The sequence below is a fragment of the Akebia trifoliata genome, chromosome 13 (assembly GCF_017979445.1).
Source record: "Akebia trifoliata isolate Shusen 1 chromosome 13, ASM1797944v1, whole genome shotgun sequence".
Taxonomy (NCBI): Eukaryota; Viridiplantae; Streptophyta; class Magnoliopsida; order Ranunculales; family Lardizabalaceae; genus Akebia; species Akebia trifoliata.
Genome location: NC_141387.1, coordinates 2,481,371 through 2,508,494, shown reverse-complemented (window position 1 = coordinate 2,508,494; position 27,124 = coordinate 2,481,371). Strand labels below are relative to the sequence as shown.

The 27,124-nt window shown below is 35.4% G+C and overlaps 3 protein-coding genes and 1 long non-coding RNA gene across 6 annotated transcripts; 3 read left to right on the top strand and 1 right to left on the bottom strand.

The window, feature by feature from the left end:
- The first annotated feature begins 1,413 nt into the window (after positions 1–1,413).
- On the top strand, positions 1,414–3,312 carry LOC147387282 (thiamine thiazole synthase 2, chloroplastic-like). Its single transcript, XM_086420487.1, has 2 exons — positions 1,414–2,377; positions 2,998–3,312. The coding sequence occupies exons 1-2, from the start codon at positions 1,472–1,474 to the stop codon at positions 3,163–3,165; spliced, it is 1,074 nt and encodes a 357-aa protein (XP_086276613.1). The 5' UTR covers positions 1,414–1,471; the 3' UTR covers positions 3,166–3,312.
- A 684-nt stretch (positions 3,313–3,996) lies between these two features.
- On the top strand, positions 3,997–6,285 carry LOC147387281 (uncharacterized). Its single transcript, XR_015171218.1, has 2 exons — positions 3,997–5,771; positions 6,207–6,285. It is a non-coding gene; the product is annotated as an uncharacterized LOC147387281 (long non-coding RNA).
- Positions 6,286–9,894: 3,609 nt separating this feature from the next.
- Positions 9,895–12,584, top strand: LOC147387280 (CRIB domain-containing protein RIC10-like). The gene is made up of 5 exons (XM_086420488.1): positions 9,895–10,358; positions 10,566–10,656; positions 10,745–10,842; positions 10,956–11,043; positions 12,052–12,584. The coding sequence occupies exons 1-5, from the start codon at positions 10,257–10,259 to the stop codon at positions 12,282–12,284; spliced, it is 612 nt and encodes a 203-aa protein (XP_086276614.1). The 5' UTR covers positions 9,895–10,256; the 3' UTR covers positions 12,285–12,584.
- A 3,415-nt stretch (positions 12,585–15,999) lies between these two features.
- LOC147387279 (rab GTPase-activating protein 22-like) lies at positions 16,000–26,773 on the bottom strand. Of its 3 annotated transcripts, none has more exons than XM_086420689.1 (12): positions 26,507–26,773; positions 26,262–26,366; positions 25,210–25,305; positions 24,437–24,540; positions 22,611–22,918; positions 22,168–22,290; positions 20,518–20,606; positions 20,059–20,164; positions 19,120–19,217; positions 17,612–17,872; positions 17,033–17,116; positions 16,000–16,387 (listed from the first exon to the last, which is right to left on the bottom strand). In XM_086420689.1, the coding sequence occupies exons 2-12, from the start codon at positions 26,349–26,351 to the stop codon at positions 16,373–16,375; spliced, it is 1,374 nt and encodes a 457-aa protein (XP_086276815.1). In that variant the 5' UTR covers positions 26,352–26,366; positions 26,507–26,773; the 3' UTR covers positions 16,000–16,372. The 3 variants fall into 3 exon arrangements, with proteins under 3 accessions (XP_086276815.1, XP_086276816.1, XP_086276814.1); XM_086420690.1 differs by having other exon boundaries at positions 26,511–26,773; XM_086420688.1 differs by having other exon boundaries at positions 26,538–26,773.
- Positions 26,774–27,124: the final 351 nt, after the last annotated feature.

Here is a 27,124-nt window from a genome sequence, read left to right as displayed (position 1 = left end):
GGTTTGGATCAAATTATAATCTTAATTAGTATTACAAAACATTATAATACTCATTCAAATAATTTCAATGATTGTTTAAAATTATGATTAAACTCATATAAATCTTAAAGTCAAAAATAAAAATCCAAGGATAAAAAAGAGAGTTTTTATTTTTAATTGATATGTAATAAGCATGGTTTTTAAACTCGTCTGAGACCAACACGTATCGTCGGAGTTAACTCGGTATCAGAACTGAACGAGACCAACTCACAAAATTATTTTTTTGACCGAATTTTACGTCTCACGTACAATTTTTCGAGTTATCTCACGAGACGTCTCAAACGTATCAGAAAACTCGTCTGAGACAACTCGATATCGGAGTTGAACGAGACGAGATGCGATACCGAATTTAAAAACCATGGTAATAAGTAAAAGCTAAGGTGCCAATAGCATTTCTAAAAAATTATCTCCCACTGTTTTTTCTCTCTCGACTTAGAAAATCTCTTTGATCCCCATAAAACGGATCGCTCACCATCAGAGAGCTAACAAAATGAGAAAATAGTTGAAATTTTATTGATCATCTGTGAAAATGAATATTATTCTTGTGCTCAAAATACTGGATATCCAAAAATTGGATTTAAATGCTCTAATTACACTTAAATCCAACAAAACTTAGGTGATGTTCTTAAAAATAAAAGTCAAATTGATTCTTGATTTTGTAACATTTTATTTTGGATAATGCATGCTATTTCCAAACCCTTTTGTGCCATGGAGACACCATTTCTATCTATGAACGATAGGGTTGTCAATGGATCGGTTTTTGTTGGGGTCAACTTGGTATCGATTCAATAACAATTGGCTCAAATTCGAGACTGATCAAATAAGTATTGGATTAGACACTTATCAGATAAGGTTTTTATCAGATCTTAATATTATGATTTAGGTCTGATCCACTAACAATCGGATGAGGTCAAATCCAATTTTATATACCAAATCGAAATAAACTTAATATATATCAATAACTATTATAATTTATATATTTTATAACATATTATCAGATCAGGACACGATTGATTCGGATTCAATCTAATTATGTATCAGATCTCTAGTCTCTAGACCAGTGAGGAAAAACGCCTTACTAAACCTCATCCACCATCAAAATGACCTCGAGATGCAACAACAAAACCTCACGACTTGTATGAATCTCGAGGAGTTGTTTTACGCATCTGGAGGTCTTTTTTGACGATGGATGAGCTTTTTTCCTTACTATTATAGTAAGGTTAGTCGGATTCTTTGTTCATCAACTTAATTCCCATTTTGTGCATCAGAATTTCTCCAGTAATATTTTGGAATCCTCGAGGCATCCTACACCGCAGAAATCCTATCCCCTTAACCAAACATCGTAACTTTGTGTCTATAAATCCATGTCTGAACTCCTCTCATCTCATAAACCCACACAAACACCCTAGAAACCATCATCACGAGAGCAACAATGGCTACCATGACCACAGCACTCACTTCATCTCTCTCCTCAAAACCCAAAACCCCATTCTTAGACAACCAATCTTCCTTCCATGGCATCCCCATCATCCCATCTCGTCTTCAACGCATTCGATCAAACCCACAAAACTTCTCCATCTCCATGTCATCATCTCCACCGTACGATCTTCAATCCTTCAAATTCGAACCAATCAAGGAATCAATCGTATCTAGAGAAATGACTCGTCGATACATGATGGACATGATCACCTACGCAGACACAGATGTCGTCATCGTTGGAGCTGGCTCAGCCGGTCTCTCTTGCGCTTACGAGCTGAGCAAAAACCCATCCGTCCGTGTCGCGATCATCGAACAATCAGTCAGTCCAGGTGGCGGGGCTTGGCTTGGCGGTCAACTCTTCTCAGCCATGGTCGTCCGCAAACCGGCTCACCGATTCTTGGATGAACTCGGCATCGATTACGATGAACAAGACAATTACGTTGTAATCAAACACGCAGCTTTGTTCACATCTACGATCATGAGCAAGCTTTTGGCGAGAGAGAATGTGAAATTGTTCAACGCGGTTGCAGCCGAGGATCTGATTGTGAAAGAGGGGAAAGTTGGAGGAGTTGTTACGAACTGGGCGTTAGTTTCGATGAACCACGACACACAGTCTTGCATGGATCCTAATGTGATGGAAGCAAAGATCGTGGTTAGTTCTTGTGGACACGACGGGCCTTTCGGCGCGACTGGAGTTAAGCGGCTCAAGAGTATCGGCTTGATCGATAGCGTTCCAGGGATGAAGGCTTTGGACATGAACACAGCTGAGGATGCTATTGTGAGGCTCACGAGGGAGATCGTTCCAGGCATGATTGTTACAGGGATGGAAGTTGCAGAGATTGATGGCGCACCAAGAATGGTGAGTGTCTAGGGCTGTCAATGGATCGAATCAGACCCATCCATTATGATCCGATAACTTCGGGTCTGAATTGATGATTTAGATTAGATGAGGGGAAGGGTTCCCATCATAAGGTTCAAATCTAGTATCTTATTGGATCGGATCTAAATTGACCATGTCCCCCGTTCGATAAAATGTTAGAAATTACATGGAGAGAGAATTCTATGGTCACACCAACTGTCACTAAGAGCACCTCAATTCATATGACATTGACAAAGAATTAGTACACGGTGCTCTTAGTTAAAGTTGGTGTGGCAATAGTAAATTATATTATACTAGAGTTTGCTGGTGCGGTAGCCACGGGCATCCTCTCTAGGGTTTAGGGGGGTAAAATCGGGTTTGGTCCAATCTGGACTTGATTGTTAATGGAACGGGTTTGGATCTTAATATTAAGATCCGATAAAATTTAATCCATTAAGAGTCTGATCTAATACTTATCGGATCAGTTTCGGATCCTTATAAGATTGGTACCAAATTGACCCGATCCATTGACAGACCGAGTAAGTGTAGTTGATTTTTTAAGTTACTACTTGAATCTGGACCGTGGAACTTATTGATGAGTGGTGTGTTTTGTGTTATAGGGGCCCACGTTTGGGGCTATGATGATATCAGGGCAGAAGGCTGCACACCTGGCGCTGAAGGGATTGGGGCTACCAAATGCTATAGATGGGACCTACAGTGACATGGGGAGTATTCATCCTGAGCTAATCCTCGCTGCAGCTGAAACTGCTGAGACAGCTGAGGCTTAGCTGATGAAGTTTGTTTTGTGAGAATGTTATGTAATGTGATGTTGATGAACTAGCAATAAGGTTTCTAGGCTTTCGGTGACAAACCATTGATCTCCCTTGGAGGATTATTCGTGAGAATTATAGATCACTTTGGTTTGTTTGTCGCAACTCACAGACCTTAATTTCACAATGAGTCGTGTTTGATGTGGTGGCGCGAGCATGTATGTAGATGTGTTTTACTCGTATCTCAAAAAAAAACACATCTATGAGCATGCGCACGTCACCATGTCAAGAATTTTCCCGTGTGTACCCCACTGGCGTCATTTTAGCATTAATTCAAAATTTTTATTTTTATTTTTTTTTATAACCAGGTAGGAGACATTGGACCAAACCTGCATTTGGGTTTTTACTTAGTTCATAGACCATGGTCTTATCCAATGACTAGTCCCCGGGAATGTGCAACACCCACATATCACACACACTAGGTAAGTGAGTGTGCGTCTCCTAAGGATGGTTCTTGAGGAATTAATGTTTATATTGAATATCAAACTCATGACTTACGGGCATTTATTGCTTATCGGTCTGAAATTGCCATTGAGCCAATACGTCGGGATTAATTTTACCAATTTTTACTAGTAAAAAAATATTAAAATTCCCATAAGCAAAAATATATAATACAACTGATTTTCAATAGGGATGATAAAATGTTTATGGTAATTTAGAGATACTCTATAACTTTTTTGATCTATATCAGAGACACCCGGCATATTAAAATTGATGACATGCCCCTTTGAGCTAGTTCTTCTTGAAGGGATTAACATACATTTTAAGAAGATTCTTCTTATTCTCTGACGCAATACCCATCCCTCCTCCCAACTGTTGTTTTGGGTAGTGGAGTCACAATTCGGTGTTGACATTTTCAATATAAAATTTTAAATCTGAATTAAATTAAAGAATTATTAAATAATTTACAGGTAGTAATTATGGGTAGCACGATTTGATTGCATATCACGTGAATACTCATAATTGTTATTCACTGTACCTGAAAGACTCATTTATGGATATGGGTAGAAGCTCCACGTAAACCATTTTCTGTATTATTGGTTTTATCATGGCTTACTGGATAAAGTTTTGTAAAGATCTCTTTGATTTTACTACTTAAATAAATAAGTAAGTTCCTGTTTTGAGAGATTTTAAATAAAAGTAATCTGATGTTGTGAGACATGAAAGACTGGAGAGGTTTCTAGAGATGAAAAGAAATTTGAGTTTTTTATTAAAAGGAAGTTAAATAATGGTAAGAAAGAAGCGAAAAAGATTTAAGATCAAAATCGTTAACTCATAGAGCTCAGGCTTTGAAATCATATGAAGAAGAATATGATTTGATTCACTTTATTAGATTATAGGAACTCTAGTAGGATTTATATAGAAAATGTTACAGGACACGAATTAATCAATCCTAATTTATAGAAAAATATGTCTTAATCTTAATCCTAATCAGAGTTAACATTCTAATATTCTTGAGGTCTGATTTGCTTTATGTCAGTACACTTTATTATAAGAGCCGTGATAATATGGCACCCCATTTGACACATGGCCGACACAAATTAATCAATCCTAATTTATAAAGAAAAATGTCCTAATCTTAATCCTAATTAGGGTTAACATCCTAATATTCCTGAGGTCTGATTTGCTTTTTGTCAGTACACTTTATTATAAGAGCCGTGATAATATGGCACCCCGTTTGACACATGGCCGACACGAATTAATCAATCCTAATTTATAAAGAAATATGTCCTAATCTTAATCCTAATTAGGGTTAACATCCTAATATTCTTGAGGTCTGATTTGCTTTATCTCAGTACACTTTATTATAAGATTCGTGATAATATGGCGCCCGTTGGACACATGGCCCCCTATGCCCCCATCATAGAATTGTAGATCATTTGCCTCAAGATACATAAGAAAATGATTTAAGATTATGTGTATCCCAATGCAAATGATCTACGGCATTATGATGGGCATGTGTGTCAGAAGGGGGCGTTAGAAAATCATTACATTTATTATAATGCATAATACCTGAAACTCAACACCCTCTCTCAAACTCATGACGATAAAAAATCAATGTCAATTTAAAAATGTTAAGAGTATTACATAGTATGCAATGTAATAAAGTGTATTGTGCTACATTGTCTTATTTAAGATTAGATTTTAATAACTGATAGATTGATTAAGATTATGATGATGTTTAGGATAAATTATTTTTTAGATTTGAAATGAATCATTCATATCCTTTAATATTTTCTATTTAAACCCTATGAGGGTTTATGGTGTAATTCATGCTAGAGAAATAAATTAATTGAAGATTTTTTGTTTTTGTTTTTTATGAGGGTTCCAAACCCGTAGGTCCAATTAGTAGGGACGAGGCAATTGGTCTCTTAATATATCAGTGTTTTTTTGTCTATGGTGGTAGTAATGACACCAGCGGCGGAACCCCACTCATTGGTTTTCAAACTATTTAATGACTATTTCGTCAAACATGTTGTATGCACTCTCGATTAAACTACTTTCTCATCAACCATACTTGTTGTGTAGGCAAAAAGTGGTACAAGACACATGGCGTAAATAAGGTAAATATTGATCAAACAAATTTTTAACACGTATCTCAAGGCATCAATTAATATATTTTGAATTAAATTTTATTTGGTTAAGATTATCTTATTTAAAAATAGGAAATCTCATAATTAACTAGAGAGTATCTATTTCTAGATAATGATAGATTTAATAAATAATCCTGAATTATTTTTCTTTCTTTTTAGGATTTGACTTTTGTATCTATATAAGTAGAGTTACTAGGTAAAAGAGGGGGGGCTCTTTAGTAGAGGAAATAAAGAATAGAAGGCTAGGTTTTGTAGATCTAGTAATGACTTCATGAATAGTGAAATGACTCTTCGGAAATGGGGATGTAGTCCGAATTTGAGATGAACCAAGTGAACAAATCTTATTTCTTGTTTTCTTTCTCTTTTTCCCTTTTTTTTAATTATGTTTTTGTGTGATTTTGACAGTTCGTATGCATCAGTAACAATGAAGATCGATCGTTAGGGGTAAATCTCAAGGAATCAACGATATTCAAGATTTTAACTCTACACTTCCCACTACCTGTGTTATTTGAATCATTCTTGATCAAGTTTATCATGCCTCATAGAGGTTCAATTTGAAATTCTCAAATTAAAATTAGTTAGGTTTTGATCTAGCCTAAATCGATCACGACCCAATAGAGGCCTAATTGTGTTTAGTTATTTGCTCCTCCATATTTTCTATTAATACTAAATTACTTTGGAATTATCCTTTGGGTGACAACACAATCAGTAGCAATGGTTTCTCCACAATTTCACGATTGCATGCAATATAACTTGCCAATGACGATATGCTTATCTTACAAGTTGCGGGACAACAATTTTCAAGGATTCAGATTTTTAATGATTATTAATTTCATCAAACTAAAGTTGATTGTTGATCACCATTAATTTGAGGGAGGGTGTTAGAGTATTAGATAGGATGCAATGTAATAAGATGTATTGTCCTACACCGTATCTTTAGAATTTGATTTGAATAAGTAAAAGATTGATTTAGATCATGATGATGGTTAGGATAAATTACTTTCTAGATTTGGAATAATTCATTATTATCTTTAAATGTTTTCTATTTAAACCCTATGAGGACTTATTGTAATTCATCCAAGTGAAATAAATTTAATCATAGATTTCTTCAGACAATTACCCCCACAATTGGTGCGTATTGCTCGCTGGGAGGAAACTAGGATTTTAATTGAGTGGTGGGTCAAATCATTATCTAAAAAAAAATGTGGCTTTTGTAGATGTGTAATTTTAATTTTTTAATTTTTTTTTTAATTTTATAAAAAGAGATAGAAAAAGAATAAAAGGAAAACAAATAAAGAGAGAGTAAAAAATACGTTTGAATGACGAAACTGTCTATCTTAAAACGATAAATACAAGTAACTAACCTTCAACCCCGAAGGGGTGGCTCAATGGCAATTTTGGATCTAATAAGCAGTAAGAGTTCATAGGTTGTGAGTTCGATACCCAGTATGAGCAGTATTTTCTTAGGGGCCACCCGTGAGGATGAACCCTCCCTTACCCGATGTGTGTGATGTGCGGGCATTGCACGTGCCCGGGGAAGGACCCATGTGCCTTGCTCCGGCCTTGGCTCTTCCGATCCCCCTAGTTAGATGCAAGTTGGGATACTCCCAATCATAAATAATAATAAAATAAGTAAACCTTCATGTTTTGATTAGGCCTTTTTACCTTAGTTGTTCTGAATGAGTAATTGTTTTTGCAATGCTCCATTCAATTGCCCGATTGCCTTCAATCATCTCATCGTGATTAGGTTAAGAGCTAATCACTTTACTAACTTACCAATCATTTGCATGGATGTCACACTTAAAATTTTACTACTCAAGCAAAGTGGAGAACTATAGGGAGGATATAAAGATTGCACAAAGAATGAAAGGGTCACGACCCTTATGTTAAAATTAAGAAAGTCCATCAAGTCTCCTGTCTCCCATAAAAGCTCTTCTAGGATGATAAAATCTGCTTGTTATTCAACACTTACATGAAAAAACAAAAGACAATTTCTATTAAATTTGATCCAAGGTTTTGCAAATAGATGGATATTAGACTTTCACATAACTCCCAAACTTAAAATTAAAATTGAACAGTGAAATCCCTACTAACTTAGTAAGACTAGTTGAACTTTTAATCTTTATTGATCTCTTCAATTTGAGCCATCAATATTTAATTTCATCCACCAATGTCTTATTGTAATTTTTGAATTTTAAATAAGATGATTACATAATAATTACAAAACATTTCTCGCCCTCGAAGGTTGTTGCGGTTCTGATGGTTCAGATGACCAATATTCTCCAGATATATATATATATATATGGGTCAGGTTCAAAGGACAATCATTTCAACACACATATAGACAATGTGTTTTGTCTTATATGGGCAAAAATATTTAGAATGGACTGATTTTTTGTGAGGATGATCTCTGTGATGAGGGGATCATCCTGGCAAAAAATCATCCCATTCCAAAACTTGTAACCCCATCAAAATTGATTTACAAAAATTGGACGGTCTATAATTTTTCAACAAAAATTGGACGGTCTAGAAGTTTCATAATGAGCTGATTTTTGGCAGGGATGATCTCCTCATCACAGAGATCATCTTCACAAAAAATCAGTCCATTCCAAACATTTTTGTCCATATAAGACAAAACACGTTGTCTATATGTGTGTTGAAATGGTTGTCCTTTGAACCTGACCCTATATATATATTTGCATGGATGCCACACTTACATTACTCTAATACACAAGCTATCGTTCATCACACTGCATCTAAGTCTAAAGTCTAAACTAGTATTTTAATAATGAAAAAAATCAAAGATATCCCAAGATCTTCTCTTACCTAAAAAATCCAACACTGTCCCAAATGATACACTAAAGTTTGGGTTGTCACTTATATCAGGCAACCACCACACAAAACGTGACTCCAACCATCAAAAGTGGCTCCATATTATCTATTATTTTTGTTTCTAAGAACAAGTTTGCAATATGTCAATGGCATCTAAGGGTTTGTGAGATTTGCCATTGAAGCACCACACTTGAAAATATAAAACCATGGGATATGTTTAATCATGTGGATTTCACTAAGGATTAGAGAAAATTGTCTAGCAGAATCAGCAAGATGAATATATATGTTTTGCTATTAATTAAGAAAAAGTATTTATTGTAATAGGCCATTTATTATTATTATTATTTGATATGGTGGTTGTTCAGAATTATGTCTGACTAGGGGAACCGGATGAGTCAGGGCCGGAGCCAAGGCATATAGGTCTCTCTCCTGGGTACATGCAATGCCCTTACATCACACGCACCAAGGTATGTGAGGGAGCACCCTCGCGGGTGGACTAAAGCAAAAATTGCCCATACTAGGTATTGAATACACAACCTATGGACCCTCACCACTTATTGGATCTGAAATTGCCATTGAACCATCCCCTCGGAGTTAAATTATTATTATTATTCTCCAAGAAGAGGCTAGCTCTTAATTTCCATATAATTTGCTTGGCATAAGAGCTTAGGTTTTATTTTCGGGACAATTTGGTGGACATATTTAATCATAGATGATTTTCACTCGTATCTCGACAAAAAGCATCTATAGCTATGACTCTGTACACACATCCACATCAGTAATTTGTGATTCAATGTCAATATCAATGTTACTTCCACATTTTCCTATTTTATTTAGAGAGCTTCTATTGGCACCCCAACTTTTACTTATCATAACCCAATTAAAGTATAGAAAATACGTGAATGGAGGAGAATAAGTAAAATTTGGAGTGCCAATAGAAGCTTTCTAGTATTTTTTTTCATTAGAAATTTTTTTTTGGTGGGGGTGGTTAAAATGTTATTTGAGACTAATAATAAATGTAAACAACTACTGACATTGTTTGAATAAGTGTTATAGCGTTTTATAATGTTGAGATTATAATTTGAGCCAAACCTTTCTCATGCTTGAAGAGTGTGCTTTTATATATAACTGGGGTGTGGTAAATTATTTAAAAGGTTAAGATTTAATAAGTAAAAGATGAAGTGCCAATAGCACCTCTCTCTTTTTTTTTTTTTTTTTTTTTTTCAGATATTTTATATGCAAATCCGCATTGCAAGATAAAAAAAAGAGAGAGGAGCCCGAGATTTACTCGTTGAACACAAAGTCACAACACAACATTTGGTATCCAACCAAAAGGAGGACATTAACTTGTCTTGGCTTTGTCCTCCACCCTTTTGAACCTTCTCTCACCCTCTTTTTGGTTGTTTCATTGTTCATCATCTTTCCTAACCTCTTCTCTTCCTTCCCCTCTATTATCAATCAGTCAACCTCATATTCTCCATATTGGAGGCACCCTTTGAAGGCTTTGAACACCATTGCTTTTCTTTGATTTTTTTGGGTCTTAGCTTGGTTTTCTTTTGCTTTTGATCTAAGTCTTCCATTTGGTTTTATATGTTATCTCCAACAACAATTGAAGAAAGATGAATGGGGATAGACTTTGATGAGAGGTGGAGGAGGAGGAGGAGGAGGAGCTCTTTTGAATCTCCAAACTACCATTGTTTCCAAGGCATTGAAGTTTCTCTAAAGGTATTAATTTATTATGGGTTCAACTCTTTCTTTTCATCATTCATGAGTTCTTTAATCTATATGTCTCCTTTGACTAAGATATATTAGTAGCAAATCTAATGCAACCTTCTTGTTACATGTTACAAAACCTTTAAAAGTTGAAAAACAAAACTCGTCTAACATAAACATCTCTACATTGTTTGCTCTTCTTTCTTTTAATATCTAAAGGGACTGTTGGATTGGGCATATATAGTATCCACCATGGGAACCAAGATGAAAGGAATCTGTAAAGGGTTCAAATACATCTCCCAAATTTTTGGTAATATTTCTTTCTCTGGGGTCATTTCTCTACGATGTAATGGGATTTATGTGTGTAGAGCTCATTTAGATATGGGTTTCTCTTGTAGTTGTGAAGGAGCAAGAGATGGAGATAGGGTACCCAACAGATGTTAAACATGTGGCGCATATTGGGTGGGATGGCCAATCTGGTAATGCACCTAGTTGGGTATGTACCCCATATTTGTTCTTTGTCTTCCATAAGACTGATTGGTTCTTTATTTTTCTTTTAATTTCCATATATAGATTTTGATGAATTTCTTTTATTTGGGTGAAATGTAGATGAATGAATTCAAAACTGGATCGGCTGCATCTTTGAATAACTTGGGTGCACCCAATTCTATCTCTGTTTCAACATGGTCTTCTCAAGGTATGTTTCTTCTCCTCCCTACTCTTGTCCTCATTCTTATAAGAATTCAACATTGTCATTCACCTTCCTTCCTTGTTCTTGGTTGTTCATATCTAAACCATCCCAATCTAGTTTTCTTTACTTTATCTTATCCATAAATATTTGCTAATGACCCTTTAAAGAAAGGGGTGAAGTTATTCTGTTACTTTGATTCTTCGGCATTTTCGTTTATTCTTTACGACATATTTGTCAGTTCAAAAGTCCTGGATACCTTACCCCAAAGTTAGGTTTTGTTGTTCTGTTGCTCACTTTTCACTTTAAATAGAATAATGTATGGTTCAATTTCAGTGAGGTGGTAAAGTCTACATGTGATAATACCACAAATCTCTGATAAAAACCACTCCTTCACACTTACACGTACATAAGAAAATGAGGACAATGTGAGAGGATCCAATGAATTCGATGTTATATGCTGATCGGTGTCTCGATTTCTACTTGTTAAGCTTTTGGTATAAGGTTCTACCCAACAAGAGAGTGATCCCGTAGCTAGGCTTCTCAGTCAAATTCGGAGGGAGGCCAACCTTTTTTCTTGTTGGAGTTGGGGTAATGTCTGTAATGCCCCCACCCTAGACCAAGTAACAATATTGCCCGCTTTGGATTTTCCCTCACGGCTTTAAAATGCGTTGTTATAAGGTAAGGGAGTTGGACTACCTATAGCCTAGAATCTTGAATGTTTCCTGGTCGATGTGGGACTAACTTCAACCCCCCCCCCCCCCCCCCCCTCGTTGCTATTCCACCACGCAACCACAAGCCCAACCACATGTGCCACACACGTGCTCGATTGACCATGGGTCTAGCCAGTAGCGCACTGGCGAGGGTGTGACAGTGTCCTAGGTCTGAATGATTTATGACAGAAGTTCATGGTTCTCTTAATGGATTGCAGTTGTTCTGTTACTTAAAGCCATTTGCTTGTGCTAACACACACATAAATCCACCATAACTTGAATTTGTTTGAATACCTTGCGACAGATTTCGAGCAAAACATTGGAAGACAGCCGGTTTCAGAGATCTACAAAAACTCCCCACCTACAGATCTTCCAAAGGCTCCAAAGAAACACAGACGGAAAAAGTCCAAGTCGACTACATCCTCTCCCAAGTCGTCATCAAGATCCTCCAGAGTAGCAAAATCAAAGCTTTCGTTTGTCTCCACGACAGTCAATCAAGTGGAAAGAACACCAAACCTATTAGGAGTACCACCATAGAAATGCAGTAATATAACTTCGGGTGGCACAAAAATGCCCGACATATGTAAATTAAGTCTACATAGAACAGTGTGAAGTCCCTTTTTTGTGTTTGGGGTGTTTATTAAGATGCCCACGAAGAGGAGAAAGACGAGGTTCGAAAATTTTCCTTGTGTAAATCCAAAAAGAAGTTTATTTATCTTGTGTAAGTTTAATTATGACACAAAGTAAATTGTTTGGTGTGAGGTAAACTCCACAGAACCATGATGTTCACCATCACCAAAAATATTGATGAAAAAAGCCAGAGTTTTAGAGATCCAACCAAGATTCTCATCTACATCATTTAAGTCTTATTCAAAAGACTTGAATCAAATTCTGTTATTTTAATCATTTTAAATACTGTTCATATGTACTCTCACAATCTAAAGGTATTTATGAAAAGTTGTGACAAAAATTATTTTCTTATTTTCTTTTAATTGATTTCATGGAAGAAGGAAAAAAAAAAAAACAACAAAATTAGTGGCTTTCAGAATCACTCAAACGAATGAAACTTTGTGATCTGCAATTGATCAACTCAAACAAGCTTTCAGATGCAACTAATAGATGATAAAAATCAAGGGTATGTTTGATTGCACATGGAAAATAGGGTGGAAAATCAATTTCCATGAAAAATGACATTTTTCAAGTGTTTGATTGCACATGAAAATGGAAATTCATTTTCCACCCCATTCAAAAAGTCTACTAAATCATGGATTTCACTTTTCCAGCCATATGGGTGGGAAAATGAAATCCACCAATATTTTACATCCTCAATTATTCCCTACTAGCACCACTACCACCACTACCACCATTACTCTAACCTCGTCATTGTCGTCATCACCGTCGTTACCATCGCCATCGCCGTCGGCTCCATCTCCGACCACTTTCTCTCTCTCTCTCTCTTCTTCTTTTTCTTCTTCTCCTTCTTCTCCATCCCTCACCTCTTCCGCCACCACCACCACCACCACGTTCTCCCCCCATCTTCCTCACTTACCTCCGTCGTCGCCGCCTCCACCTTCGTCGCCACCGTCACCACATCCTCCCCCTCCCTCTTCCTCGTCATCTTCTTCTTCCTCTCCCCCTCCTCTCATCTTATTCCTCCTTCTCCTCTTCTTCTTTTTTCTCATATTTTTTCAAGATTTTATCCAAGTGAAATCAAACAATGGAATTTGATTTTCCAACCCTACCTATTTTTCACAACTAATTTTCCGTGGATTTCAAATTCCATGGAAGTGACTTTCCATGCAATTAAACATACCCTAAAGTATTTTCACAAATCCACTTCAACTCACATAAATCAACCAGTTCCACCTCCAAATTGAAAGAGCTTAAATTTATGGCTATGTGCCCAAGTGGATAAGAGCTTACATTTGACACATTCAAACAGGTCTAGGCATTTTGGTATGTTGGTTTAGGGTCTTAACATTTGGTATTAGAATCAACCCCACATCTTGAGTTCGAGTTATGGAAAAGGTTGCTTGGGAGGGCTATGGGCTACATGAAAGCTCTAAGAAAAGTCTTGAAATGAAGGCTACAAGAAGAAAATCCTGAGAAAGTGATGTAGATAGGTTTGTTGACACTTATCTCAATGCCTATGATCGAGTTAAGATGCATCGAAGAAAGAAATCAACAGCATTAACCGAGTCAACTCTATTTGATCGAATCAACTTGGGTTGACCAAGTCAACTCAACTCAAGCTTTGACTAGTCTTCAAGACCTAGTCCAAATTCTCTTAGGACACTTTCTTTTATTGAATTTCTATTTTGTTAAGTTGCTTAAGTAGGCATATTTTCTATTTCAATTTTAGAAAATTTCTTTTCTTAATTAGTTTCTAATTTGTTTAATGTTTAAAATTCGTTTTTGTTCTTTAAGTTATAATTATAAGTCTTTTTAGATGTCCAAATTGAGTTCTAATAAGATTAGAAGGTTAGTAATATGTTATAGATAGATTATGAAATTACTTTTTAGTATTTTAAAAGATTTTAAGTTGTTATGGAGTTATCTATATAAGGAATTCTAATAAATAAATAAGCGCAGTTAATTTTTTTGAAGATTGATTAATAAAAGAAAAGAAGATATTTCTTCATTTTCTTTGTTTTTCTTTTATTTTGAATATAAGAATCTAATATTAATTATTAATTTTAATTGCGATTGATTTCTATCATTCTCAAACATAAATTGAAACTTCTAGTCTGTTTTGCTCGACATAAAGATTCTTCATTACTCTTAGTTCTTGGGATTTCACCATAAAATCAGATTTTTAACATAAATTCCAAGTTTGTGTTCTACCCTACATCAGAAAGCCTTGAAGTGCACCCAAAGTGAAAGATACTATGGATGTCGGCGGAGTGTGGTTATTTTTTGTGCTTAAGTGGATAAGAGATTAAGTTTGAATCATTCCAATAGGTCAAAGCCTTTTGGTGTATTGGTTTAGGTTATTAACAAAAAGGATTTTATCAAAGCCACTACGAAGTTGATTTGAGAACAAAAACCTTTATTACAGAGTTTGTGGATCATTGTAAACAAGGATTTAAGGTGAGATGAGCTCAAGACAACTTTATCGCCAACAGCAACTTTGAGGTTGTGGGTTTGAGTCTAGCTTACCCATTAAAAAAAGAAAGAAGACTATTGCCAAAAGGTTTTGTATATCACCAATAATGATGAACTCCCTATAATCAATGATAGATCTTTTATGAGTAATCTACAATCATTCAGCTTATATATTTCTTTTAATAAATGACTTGTAATTTTTGTAAAAGAATAATCCGTAAATTAGAACTTTTTAAAATTATCTGTAGATGCTCGATAATTTATTTTTCTATAAAAGTTAGACTAGATATTTTTACATCTGTAAATCATTGATTTTTTATTATTATTTATTGTTGGGTAAATCATAGATCTGTAGATCAGATTTACAGATCTAAATATTTTTTGGTACGTCAAAGATCAATGTTTTTTTTTGTTTTTTTTGTTTTTTATCTTATTTGTAGACCTGTTCTCTTTTATTGAATCCCAGTTGAAATTTTACATATCGTTTGGCAAACAGACGGTCTAGAATGCATGCTCAAGCTTGCGTATCAACTTTCTTTCCAAATTCTACAAAAAACCATTAGTGGTAATTTTTTATTATTAAGTGTTCAGAACTTGAACAGAAAAAGTATAAAGAGGAAGAAGAATAAAAAACTAGGAAACTTGATTTAATTTTGAGGTTTACAATATATGGATATGATAATAATTTGTAATCAATCTAAAAAAAAGAACAAAAAAATAAATAAATACATAAAAAGAGTTAAGGTTTGAACATGGTTTTAAACGAGACCAAGTCGTCTTGAACGAGTTTTCCGATATATTTGAGACGTCCCGTTCAGCAATGAGAAAAATGAACGTGTTTTAAATCTCGTCCGATACATTGACTTGTCTATCTGTCATGTTGGGCGATGATACTGAGACGTATCGGATGAGTCCTCTCGGTATTGGGCTGAGACTTAAAACCATGGCTTGAAGAGAGAGCTCTCATCTTGGGAGAATATGTAAATTGCCATTTAGAATTTCGGGGTAAAAGACTTATGTTTTTTAATACAAACACCCATACTTCTCAAAATTTCCCAAAAAAGTCAAGAGAGTGAGTTGATATCCTGAGATGGATTAAGTCTGTTTCATTTCCAACCGAGAGGATAGCAACCGAGCACCAATCGAATAAAGATAAAAATGTAAGTGTTTTATTGATATTGAAGAAGCCTTGATGAAGCAAGTTTTCTCTGTATTTCATCAACCATTACAAACCACAAAAAAAAAAAAAAAATTGGTAATGCAATATAATCAAAATATATCATATTGATACACAGTGAAAGAAGATGAATTTCACATACAACAATTGCTCCTGTCGTAGATGTAGTTGGTCCGTGGAGAATAACAATCGCTAAGCTTTCTTTCTCTAAGCCAGATTTGTACGAAAATAATTAATTATTGTGTTGCCAACCCTAGCTGTTAAGCGCAAAAACCTCCCTTTATTCCATTTGAGTAGGCAGAAAAATCAATTCAGGACTTTACAGTTCGCACTTATTTAAGGTTTACGTCTTCTTGGCCTGCATATAGAATGCAAACAATGAGATAAAGAGAGTTATCTTACTCAAAGAAAGAACAATAAATAAGAACAAAAGCATAAAGGAGAGAAATTTAAAACACTAGCCAAACACAATTCAGCTGCCAAGGCTTCAGAAGATAAAAAACCTCCTGTATTGAGGATCTTAAAAGTTCAAACTATGGATCTAAAACTATTATAGGTCCATTTGTTCGATAAATTTAGGATTGCCTGATTGGTAGGGACGTTTGGAGTGGTTCATCCGATAAACGACCCAACAATTTAATGAGGAATGGAGCAATATGTTGATGGACCATTGTAAGGTGTCATTGAGGATGGTATCTGACTGTATTATGTTTATTTCATACATTATAACAAGATTTATCTGGTTTGCAGTTTGATTCCTTCAATGGCCCACAATTCATCCCACCTTTTATGAAACCAAGGTAGAAAAGGCTGATCTGTCCACTAATTACCAGGGTTTTTAAGGAATCAGGTTACTATGTTCAGAAGTTAGAACTGAGTGGCCATTCTCCCATCATCAAGTTTTTCCAAATTCCGAATCTTCTAGAATGCTCCACCACAATATGGCAGAGAGAACATTACAAAATTCGTATCAACCGCAGAACAAGATGAGTTGATATCTTACCTTCTTTAGGTACTTTTTGTGAAGTTTCATAGCACCGGTGCAAGCTTTCTTGGCATCTAGATTTCCAGTAATATCATTCAGTATCTGAGAGGAAGAACACAAATTAGTTGAAGGCATAGTGACAAAACTCTGTGATTTTAATAGTTATCGATCAAATCATGACATTTTCAAAAAATCGCCAATTTTTGAAAATTCTCCGATTTTCCTAAACATCACAGTTAATTGTAATTTAATCGACATTTTGTTGAAAAAATATTTTTATTTTTAGCATTTTTAAATGTTATTTTATCATTTAATAAATGAAATACATATTTTTTAAACATTTTTTATACTTAAAAAAATTATTTTTATTATTTAATTTATCTATGTTTTCCAGACTTTTTTCGAAACTTTACGCTGCCAAATTATTCCCGAACCCCAACTTTGTCACCATGGTTGAAGGCAGGCAAACAGAATCTAGATAGTGCTTCATGACACTAATTTCCAAATCTGATCCCGAGTAAACTCGAGACTAGTGAAGCGAGGATAAGAGGTTTCTGTATAAATTACGGCTTATGGGTTATGTAACCTGGTTCTTACCTGAACAACATCATCCAAGCCCCGTGCTTCTTGCAACAGCTTCGAGCTCTTGGCTTTCAGGACACTGGCAACAAGAAAAACTGAAATAGGGAGGGGGGCCTCTGAGCTATTTGCTCCGTTCCTCATATTTTCCCTCTCAAACTTCCCACATTGGCGTATCGACTTTGCTTTTCCTTTAGATCCCTCATTTTTTTCACCAGCTGAGTCAGGCTCTTCGTACATGGAGAATAGGTCGGGATCGTATTCCAGGGCCCACATCATCTGTACAAAGTTAACATGGTATTAAGAGGCTCTATTACAAACAAAACAACCAGATTCCAACAAATTAAACTTCGATGGGTCATAACAAAAATGACCGACTGAACGACTCTTAACATCCAAATGTATGAACAACTTTGCTGAGTTCTAATATTCTTTGTCAACCAGTAGGAGGGATCAGATACAATCCAAATTCAGATTGTTTCAATGGTCCAGTAAATGATTTTTCGCTTCAGTGTTTGGACTATTGCCCATTTTCCTAATCATCCAAAAAAAAAAAAACAGATTGGATGGTTTTGTATTGTTCCAAGCAACACAAATAAGCCAATCCAAGAAGTGGCTTAAGTTTGGGATGTTCATTGCAATGGTGTGGAGAAATTGACAAGTACCTTTTGAAAGACATCATCACTTTCTCAAAAGTAAACAATGAAAGCCATTGATCAAATGGTAATGGATACAGTAGCATGAGTATCGAGCAGTGGCCGATAGGGGTGACCTAGCATTTGGAAGCTCGGGAGTAAAATACACGGCTAAGTCTACAAATTCCAAATCCTAAATGAAGCTTTAATTTTCTTATTCAAGCCAGAAAGTAGAAATATCTTCCCTATATATGATGTCCTATATGGGCATGCAATTCACATGTGAAGAAACTCTTTCCCTCATTCATCACGAAAACAAAAATATTCCTCATTGTTTTTAAGTCAATATGGCACATACATCATACTCAAAGCATATTCATTTGCTTTTGGTCAAAGTACAGATGTGGCAAATCATGCTACAAGTACGACGGATTGATTTCCTCATTTAAATGAAGAAATCATTCCCCATATAATATGTAAAACACATTTCGTTTCTCCATGGGACATGTCCTCAACTTAAAATTGGTCTTGCAATGCCCTGGCTTCACTATGCTGAGGTCATGAAAAGTTTGATCAGTTCAATAAGAAATTTGAAAATCAACTTGACAATACCGTGAAGTTCAAATTTTCCAAGTTTATTAGGAAGTCTTCACAAGTTAAATCAACAAGCACTTAAACATGGGTTTTCTCCTTTCAAATAAATTCATTTACAGTGGCAAAAAAATGCCAAGAATGGAAGTAACTCCATTCCAAAAATAATAATAGTGGTGGTAGAAATTTTGAGGAAGAAGGAGAAAATGCACAAGGGCAGCAATGGTGGTCGATGGGATGAGGTTGTGTACATGCGCAAGTGTTAAGCAGGGAAGGGGATAGGAAAATATTGGATCATACCTCCCAAAGGTACAATGAGTCACCAAATGAAAACTCTCGACGGAACAAGACCATAAGCATACGAAACGCAAATAGATAGTCACCTCCACCTAACGTCTCTGCATTCCAAGGTCATAACAAATTCTCTTGTCAAGTCTCCTCATTGAGCAAAGAATAACAAACTATACCAAGTAATGTGCACTAAAAATTGATCTCCATAATGCACAATATTAAGAATGCATGGGAGAAGATAATATATAAATGAAGTACAATCCTTGATCATTACCATTACATTTTCCTTTTCAAAGTACTATAAACATTTAAATAGCTAGGATGTGAAAGAAATTTAAATTGATCCATTCATATATCCTAGTGGATGAATCTACTGAATGATCAACCTTTAATTAGAGTTGCAGGGAAAGAAATAAAAAATCCTTTTACCAATTCTAGGGTAGCCATGAAAATTAATTATATATGGAAATCGAAGGTGCAAAAGTTAAAAGGAATCCACATTTTTTTTTAATTTCATTCTAAACCTTCTATGCAGAATTAGTAGAAATACAACCTAGGCAAACCATAAGCTCCCGTGACAGCATCACTAGAAATCAAAACCTTTAATGAAATTGTACAGAGGTGATGCAGCCTTCTGAATTTGACCCTTTTTTTTCATCCTGCTTTTATTTATTATTATCTCTTCTCAGATCAATGCTCTGAATGAAGATTTCTTTGGGTTTATTGTTAATTATATATCAACAGCCTTGCAGGTCGTTTGCTATCCTTTTTTTACTTTTCAATAAACTTCCCTCTTTAAGTGATTAAATGGTAGTAAAAGCATGGTGATTACAAAAAACTAAGTGAAACATAATGGAAATGCTACATCTGAAGCTCCTACCATGAAAATAAAGAATAGATAATAAACTAGATTTCATAAATAGTCAGATATGCAAATTAAAAAGGTACCTAAGTGTTGATGAAGCTTTGGATCAAGAAGTTCAGTAATTGATGCTAGATTGCTAAGTTGTGTCTCCACCCCAACAGAGCTCTCTGTGCATCTGAAATTTCCTCGCTTTAAAATTTCAAATAACAACATGTAATAAGAATCTTGAAAATTAAATAAATAAAAAAGTAACAATAAAAGCTACTGAGATTTCCAAGGATAGACATTTGAACGCTCATATAAAGAAAGAACTTAAAGCGTGAAGGTATTTCCCATCTTGTGCAAACAAAGATGGAGCCATGGAGGTGGGTTTATCCCAGAAAGCAGGGGTCTTGAGTTCAAATACCCTCTTAGGAGCTGCCTTCAGAGATTTACCCAGAAATTACTCTGTGTTCTTTAAGAGGCCCGGATACCTCGGTTCTGAAAAAAAAAAAGAAAAAAAGAAAGAAAAAGAAAAAAAGATGGAGCCGTGAAATATGTACCAATCTACGCATTAAGCGTTCAAAGCACCAGAATGCATCTGCTTCATCTTCAAGAAGGATTATCATTGGGGAACAAAGATCACTCATTCCTGCTCAACAAATTAATAAAGATGATACATTTTAGCACATATTGCAAATAATAAACTGGGAAACCATTAAAACACAATTGGGCTAAGAAAGGAGCCATGAAATGCTTTGCATTTAAGACAAAGCTTTTCACATTGAGTTGAAGGTGCCAGGTAGATTAATTGGTAAAGTCTTCCAGTGTTGATACCATAGACCTGGGTGGCTTCAAAACCCGCTCTCAGCCAAGTAACTAATCTCATTAAAAAGAGGCTTTGCCAGTGGCAACATAGAAAAATTTAAGCACTTGGAACCCTAGCTCAGTTGGTTGACATATTGCAATGTAGAGTTAAGGTCCTCAGGTCAACTCCAGCTTACCCATGTTTATACATAAACTTTTTTTCCATTGACTTCATAAAATCATAAAAGTAATTATAGAGCATAAAAGAAGGAGAAGGATTATATATATAACATGTTTATGTGTTCTTTCAAAACATAAATCATCCCTAAGCACAATAATGTTCCTAGGTACAATGGTTGGTTGAAATGGGGCCCTAAGCATCAATTCCTTAACCCACTTAGCCATTATACTAACAAACATTTTTAAACATAAGAATGAGGCACAAACCTCAAGGCATGGGTATAAACTCACAAGCATGCCATTTCAGATGAACGCAATTGTATAAATTTAGTGAAAAAAAAAAAGAAATTTAGAAAAACTTGAACAACACTCAGTGCATTTCATACGATTAACAAGGTTTTTTGCGATATTATATTAATCTCGATTATCATTTAAAGACGAGTTGTGGGGGAGGGTGGGAGACATGAAAAGAAAATAAAATTGATTCATCTTAACTTACTACAACGGAAAACTGCCACCATATCTGACGGAAGGCACAAAAAAAGCCTAGTGAAGAAGGCATGGACATTTGCCATTTTCAAATCCTGTGGAAGAGCTATATGCCTCACGAGCTTTTACATTTTCCTAATGAGGCATAAAGCATTTTGGGAAGACCTTCCCTAGGTGATCCTTGACACATAAGCCTGAAATGCCTACTAAAACACCAATTTTAGTCATTATAAAACATCTGTATGGAAAATAAACAGTTAGAAATGGGACTTACATTTGAAACTTAAGTATTCAACACATATTGAACTCACTTGAAGTATTTGGATATCACACAAAGTAACTAATAGACAATTTACTTTCACATGATTTGTCAACTACTAAATTCTGGTCAGTCAAATGTCGTGTACTCAATGCAAAATGGGTTTCCAGCCAATGCTCCTCGTCGGCTGAGGTTGTATGCATTATGTGGCAATGCCACCAAAAGTAAGGAATTGTACATGTTGACTGAATTGTAGACCCACAACTTCTCATACAGCCAATATATTTCTTCAGATGTAGTGAATTTACCATTATTACAATTAAGATCATTATTATTATCATTTTTTTTGGTAGGTAAGTAGGGAACAAAACTGTGCAACACTGTTGTTGAGTACATGGCAAAAGGTAATTGAACCACAGGCCAGAACTCAACTACATTAAGGTAAGCAAGGAAGAAATTTAATTTTTTTAATGCTCACCTTGACAGTAGCCAACGTCCTTATCTATCCAGGCATAAACTGCTAGAATATCCCAAAGCTTTGATAAATGTTCTTGCTTCTCATAAAATACAAGTGTCCTGTCAGTGCGAACCACATCGAGACCTAGCATAAATATAAATCAACTAAAAAGGTTTCAATTATGTAAGTTGATAGACATGCAAATGTAACAAGGCTGCCACCAACTAATGTCAAAATTTTCAAATTCAGTCTAGCTATAAGTCTCAACTCAACCAACAATTGTACAACTAAAATGTTCATACAAATGTGCGTCCTCTATGTGTGTCACAAGCATCCAATATGAATAATCAGGTACTAGAGATTTTCAATTCATGAAACCAATGTATTAGTTTCCCCAACATGCCAAATTATGTACATAAAATAAGGGAGTAAAAGTGAATAATTTATCCATTTTGATGGCCTACCAATTTGATGTAGGGTAAGCTTCCATTGGATTACTTTCTTCTCTAGAGGAACATGATTTGTGGATTGCTTCACCCTTTCTAATCCATTAAAATTGTTTGATGAATAATGCGACTCATTGCCAGTTTCAGCATGACCATTATCTTGTGGAGTTGAAGCCAGTCCTTTGTCTGGATTTGCTTCTAAAAGTACTAAAGGATCTTGAATAGGTACACCATCCTCAGTGATTAGGGGCGCCGTGATAATCCTTCCACTGCCAACAACAGAATCCATCTCCCGGCACTCCTCTTTCCACTTAGCATACTGAATCCTGAAGTTGCATATAAGAAAGAATAAATCATTCATTACATGACTTCTGTATTGAGATAGAAAGTATGGAAGTGTTAGTGTGGCTTCTATAGAGAAACCCATTGTAAAAAAACACACACATAGTTTTCATGATCGTTACAACTCAGAGTATAATTTACATGGACATGCTTTCTTTCACAAACATTGAACACTTTCAGCCTGATATGCCCCAGCCAAACTCTTAATAGAAAAGTGAGATCAAGTTGGAGGATTTTTATTGTCAATGAGGGCAACGAGCTCTGTAATATCGCATTTTTTAACATCTGGGTTGGATTTATAAATGAGTTCAAGGATATTCATTATACAAAATTAGGTCTTTCAATTTTTTTAATTTTTTTTATAACATGGGTCTTTCAAAAATTTCATTTGAATGATTGGAGAGTCAACAGACATGAAGGAAAGGCCTTTTTCTTCTAGTCATGATATCTAAAATGATTTCTTTGATCCCACCGGGCTTTCTATTTTCTTTATTATTGCTTCATTGCTTTATGCTATGTAAATAGATAGAGTTCATAGTATTTTCTTGATCTTTCGAAATAGAATTACTTGGAATATCAGAGGCAGAAGGGTAAAACCAGTTCTTTTAGCTTCATTCCCTCATTTTTTGTCGTTGTTGTTGCAACTGAGATGTACGGGTCTTTTAGAGCACCCAACTAATCCTCAGGCACATGTAGTCCCCTCCTCCAACAGGAACCGGCTAATTTCTAGGATAAATCCCTGAGGGTGGCCCCCAAGGGTCGATTTGAACCCAAGACCTCTGCTTCCCGAGGCGTGGTCCTGGCCATCTTGCCAACCTTTGGAGTTAGCTTTGTTCCTTTGTACTAAATAAATAGATAAGAGTTCATAAGAGCTTTCTTTAATTTTTGAAATAGAAGTATCAAGAAGATCAGAGACAGAAGGATTAATCCAGTTCTATAAGTAAACAAATTTTCACTTGGCTAAAACAAAAAACATTGGAAAGGTTTGATGCTAAATGTTGAAAACTGGACTCTAATGGAATATCATCGATCAAATTCAATGTTGGGTCAATGCAATTAAAAATATTCCTGGGATGAAGGTTTTCAAGTAGCTTTCAAACTCCTATAGGTACGTTGATTCCAAAGATTTGAACATTAGAAAGTTGTAAATAATGGAAACTAATACCCAAAACAAATAAATTAAAACCTCATTTTCATGAACCACATGTTTCCAGAATCTCCATGACCATGTGAAGCAGATACCTCGGCAGAAAATATAAGATTACAAAACATCATAATATGCCAACCAAAGGATGAAACCATCCTCCCTACCCATGATGTACACATGCAAGGGATTGAGAGGTTCAAAGATAAAGATCTCCTAAGCAAGACCAGATCAAATAATACTACTATCCAATCAGACATACTTTTGGATGGTTAAAAGTCAAAGAACACAATAAATACCAGAAAGAAGTCTAGTTTAAAGTTACTGACAGCTGGAGTGAAGTTGGGGAAATAATTACCTTCGACGTTGTCTTATCTCATCTCGTTCATCAGAGGTGCTCTTAGGATCATAGCAGCCCAATAGAAATTCCCAGACTTCTCCTCTAATTGATGGATGGATACCCTATTTCACCAAAATGCAATATTGTTAATACCATAAAAGAATTTATTTATGTTGTATATGTCGATAATAGACCAAAGAAGAAATCCTTGCATTAGCAAAAATGAAAGTTGAAATTCACTAACATAGCTAAATTCTTATCCACCAACAATTCTCATCATTTCCAGCCATCTTCTAGCTAAGAGAGAGTTCAATTGGTGCCAAACCAACCCTCACTGGTATTGTCATTATTCCTTAGTGTACATGAAAAATCATCTTCTGGTCTGGATTTTTTCCCCTATATAAATTACAGTAACTTCAATCTGATATTTTTGCTTTTCCATCAGATAAAGGAAAGAAGCGACAAAAAGCTATAAACAGCTACCTAATTATGGTGATATTGAGATAGTTCTATGAAACATATTTATTTTACTTAGAAAAAACCATACTTATTTTAATATAGGAAAATCCTAGGGTGGCATTGGGATTTACAGTGATTCTTTCATTTCTGAAGTGGAGGTGCGCATATAGCCAAAGATTGTTTCCTCTAGATACGAGTAAAAAGCATATACGGTTATGTGTGCATCTCCATGTCAGAAATGTGAGAATCGTAGTAAATCCCAATGTCACCCCAGCATTACCCTTTAATATAATGTTGAGCATAAGCTTATGGACAAAAAATGATTTCCTTACCCCGCGTTGGATTCGGTTAAGTGTACTGGCTATATCCAGTCGTCCTTCTGGACTAAATGCCACCTGCCATCTCCTTGCACTTAGAGTTTTCCCAGCCTGCATAAATAGATTAAAACAGGATGTTTTTCTTAAATATGCTGGAAGTGACATACAAATCACGAGGAAGTTATAGAATCCAAAATAAAATGAATTATCGAGGAAAGATCTCCACAATCAGACTAGAAACACAGTTGAACTCATACACAAGTTGGCTCTCACAGTTATAGCTTTAGGTTACTAGGTTAACTGTTAACCAACTTTGCTTCAGATTAAAATCTAGAAATAGTGATGTTTAAAGTTGCACTTTTTATCTTGTACTTTAGGAATTCATATATCCAACTATACAAACAAGACAAACTGAGACCATGCAAATAACACATGAGAGTGATAATCACATATCAAGCAACCCTCTTTTAACGGAGCTTATTTTATAAAATTTCTCTCATCCTCTGTTCTCTTTCTTCATACTCCCCAATTTACGACAATTACTCAGCATGTTACTATTATATGTTTGTGAGACATGTTTGTCTGGTATTTTGCATTGACTATTGTTGAATTTTACAATGCATATTAAACAAATGGCGTCAGCCACAATTATACTAACTTGATGAGCTATGATTGGTCCATGATGAGCTCTATCTCATTCTTGGAACTTTGAAATTCAACTAAATAAGATCCTATCCGTTCAGGGTTTATGTTCTTGGTTCTAGATTCCACAATGTAATCAAATTAGTGATTGTTCATCCAAGCCAAGGGATCACTATTATCTTCAACTTCTATTGTTCTGCGTGGTACAGCCGAACATGGACATATTTTTCCGGAAAAAATTCATCTTAAAGGAATACAAAACAAGATGTATTGCTGCCAAGCACGAATTCTAAATATAAATTTCTCTATCAAATAGAACACTATAAACTTTCATTTTGAAATTATATCAACGCAAACAAACAATAAAATCTCTATGTTCTTAAGCAAATTAAGTTCTGAAAAAGTCAAATAAAATAAAATCAAACCTTGATCTTGAACCGAGTCTTGGGAACATCGGTGCAATCAGCCCGAACTTCATAGAAAGAATCTGTAGGAAGTCCAGCGTCTCTCCACATAACGAACAATTTCTCCTGAGAAATAAAATCAAATTTGAACCCTAATCCGTGGCAAAGATCACCAAATTATCTCTCTCCAGTCTCAAAGATACTAAAAAAAAAAAAAAAAAACAAAAACAAGAAACAATCTCAACCAGCGAGTTCGAGCTGGATACCCACAAAAGATTGAAAATCAAAAACGCATACAAGAGTTTGGAGATCAAAGGGGATCCAGATCGGCTGTAGTGAGATCAAAATCGATTGACGAAGTCAGAACTCTATCTCTCTTTGGTCTTTTGGTTTTGTTAGTTGGAGGTCGTGGTGGAATGATTCATGGTTTTGTTAGTTAAAAGGGGTGGCTGAAAAAGGGGGTTTTTTCGCGACTTCTGAAAGGTCTTCCATCTCAAGAAAGTCACGACAGGTGACGGCCGTTAAATGGGTTAAATTTAATTTAATTTCTCATTGGTTCGCTTTTTTTATTGGTGGTTACGATGTTTTCGCGGGAACGAGAGGACATTGGTCTAAATGTAGTTTTGGTCTTTTTTTCGTTCTTAGGTGACGTTAGGGCCAGAAAATTAGGCTAAGTCTGCAGATCTTGGCCGTCCGATTGGGACTTTTACTCAGTGGGCCTGCTCAGAGAGATCTTACAGCTGGTACATCATATATGATGTTTTACTGAGAGAGATCTTACAGGTGGCAGTGGGGTGGTATTTTACTAAATTACTATCTAGACCACTAAAGGACTTTGCTTTAGATATATGATAGTGAACATTAATGATCAGGCAAGGTGTCAC

Excerpts from the sequence above, each read along its gene's own strand:
- LOC147387282 (XM_086420487.1), top strand. The coding sequence starts at position 1,472 with ATGGCTACCATGACCACAGCACTCACTTCATCTCTCTCCTCAAAACCC. Across the intron at positions 2,378-2,997 it reads TTGATGGCGCACCAAGAATG|GGGCCCACGTTTGGGGCTAT; the intron begins GTGAGTGTCTAG and ends TTTGTGTTATAG.
- LOC147387280 (XM_086420488.1), top strand. The coding sequence starts at position 10,257 with ATGGGGATAGACTTTGATGAGAGGTGGAGGAGGAGGAGGAGGAGGAGC. Across the intron at positions 10,657-10,744 it reads ATACATCTCCCAAATTTTTG|TTGTGAAGGAGCAAGAGATG; the intron begins GTAATATTTCTT and ends TTTCTCTTGTAG. Across the intron at positions 10,843-10,955 it reads CTGGTAATGCACCTAGTTGG|ATGAATGAATTCAAAACTGG; the intron begins GTATGTACCCCA and ends GGTGAAATGTAG.
- LOC147387279 (XM_086420689.1), bottom strand. The coding sequence starts at position 26,351 with ATGTGGAGAGACGCTGGACTTCCTACAGATTCTTTCTATGAAGTTCGG. Across the intron at positions 20,165-20,517 it reads AACGCTTAATGCGTAGATTG|CGAGGAAATTTCAGATGCAC; the intron begins GTACATATTTCA and ends GAAATTTTAAAG. Across the intron at positions 19,218-20,058 it reads AAAGCTTCATCAACACTTAG|AGACGTTAGGTGGAGGTGAC; the intron begins GTACCTTTTTAA and ends CTTGGAATGCAG.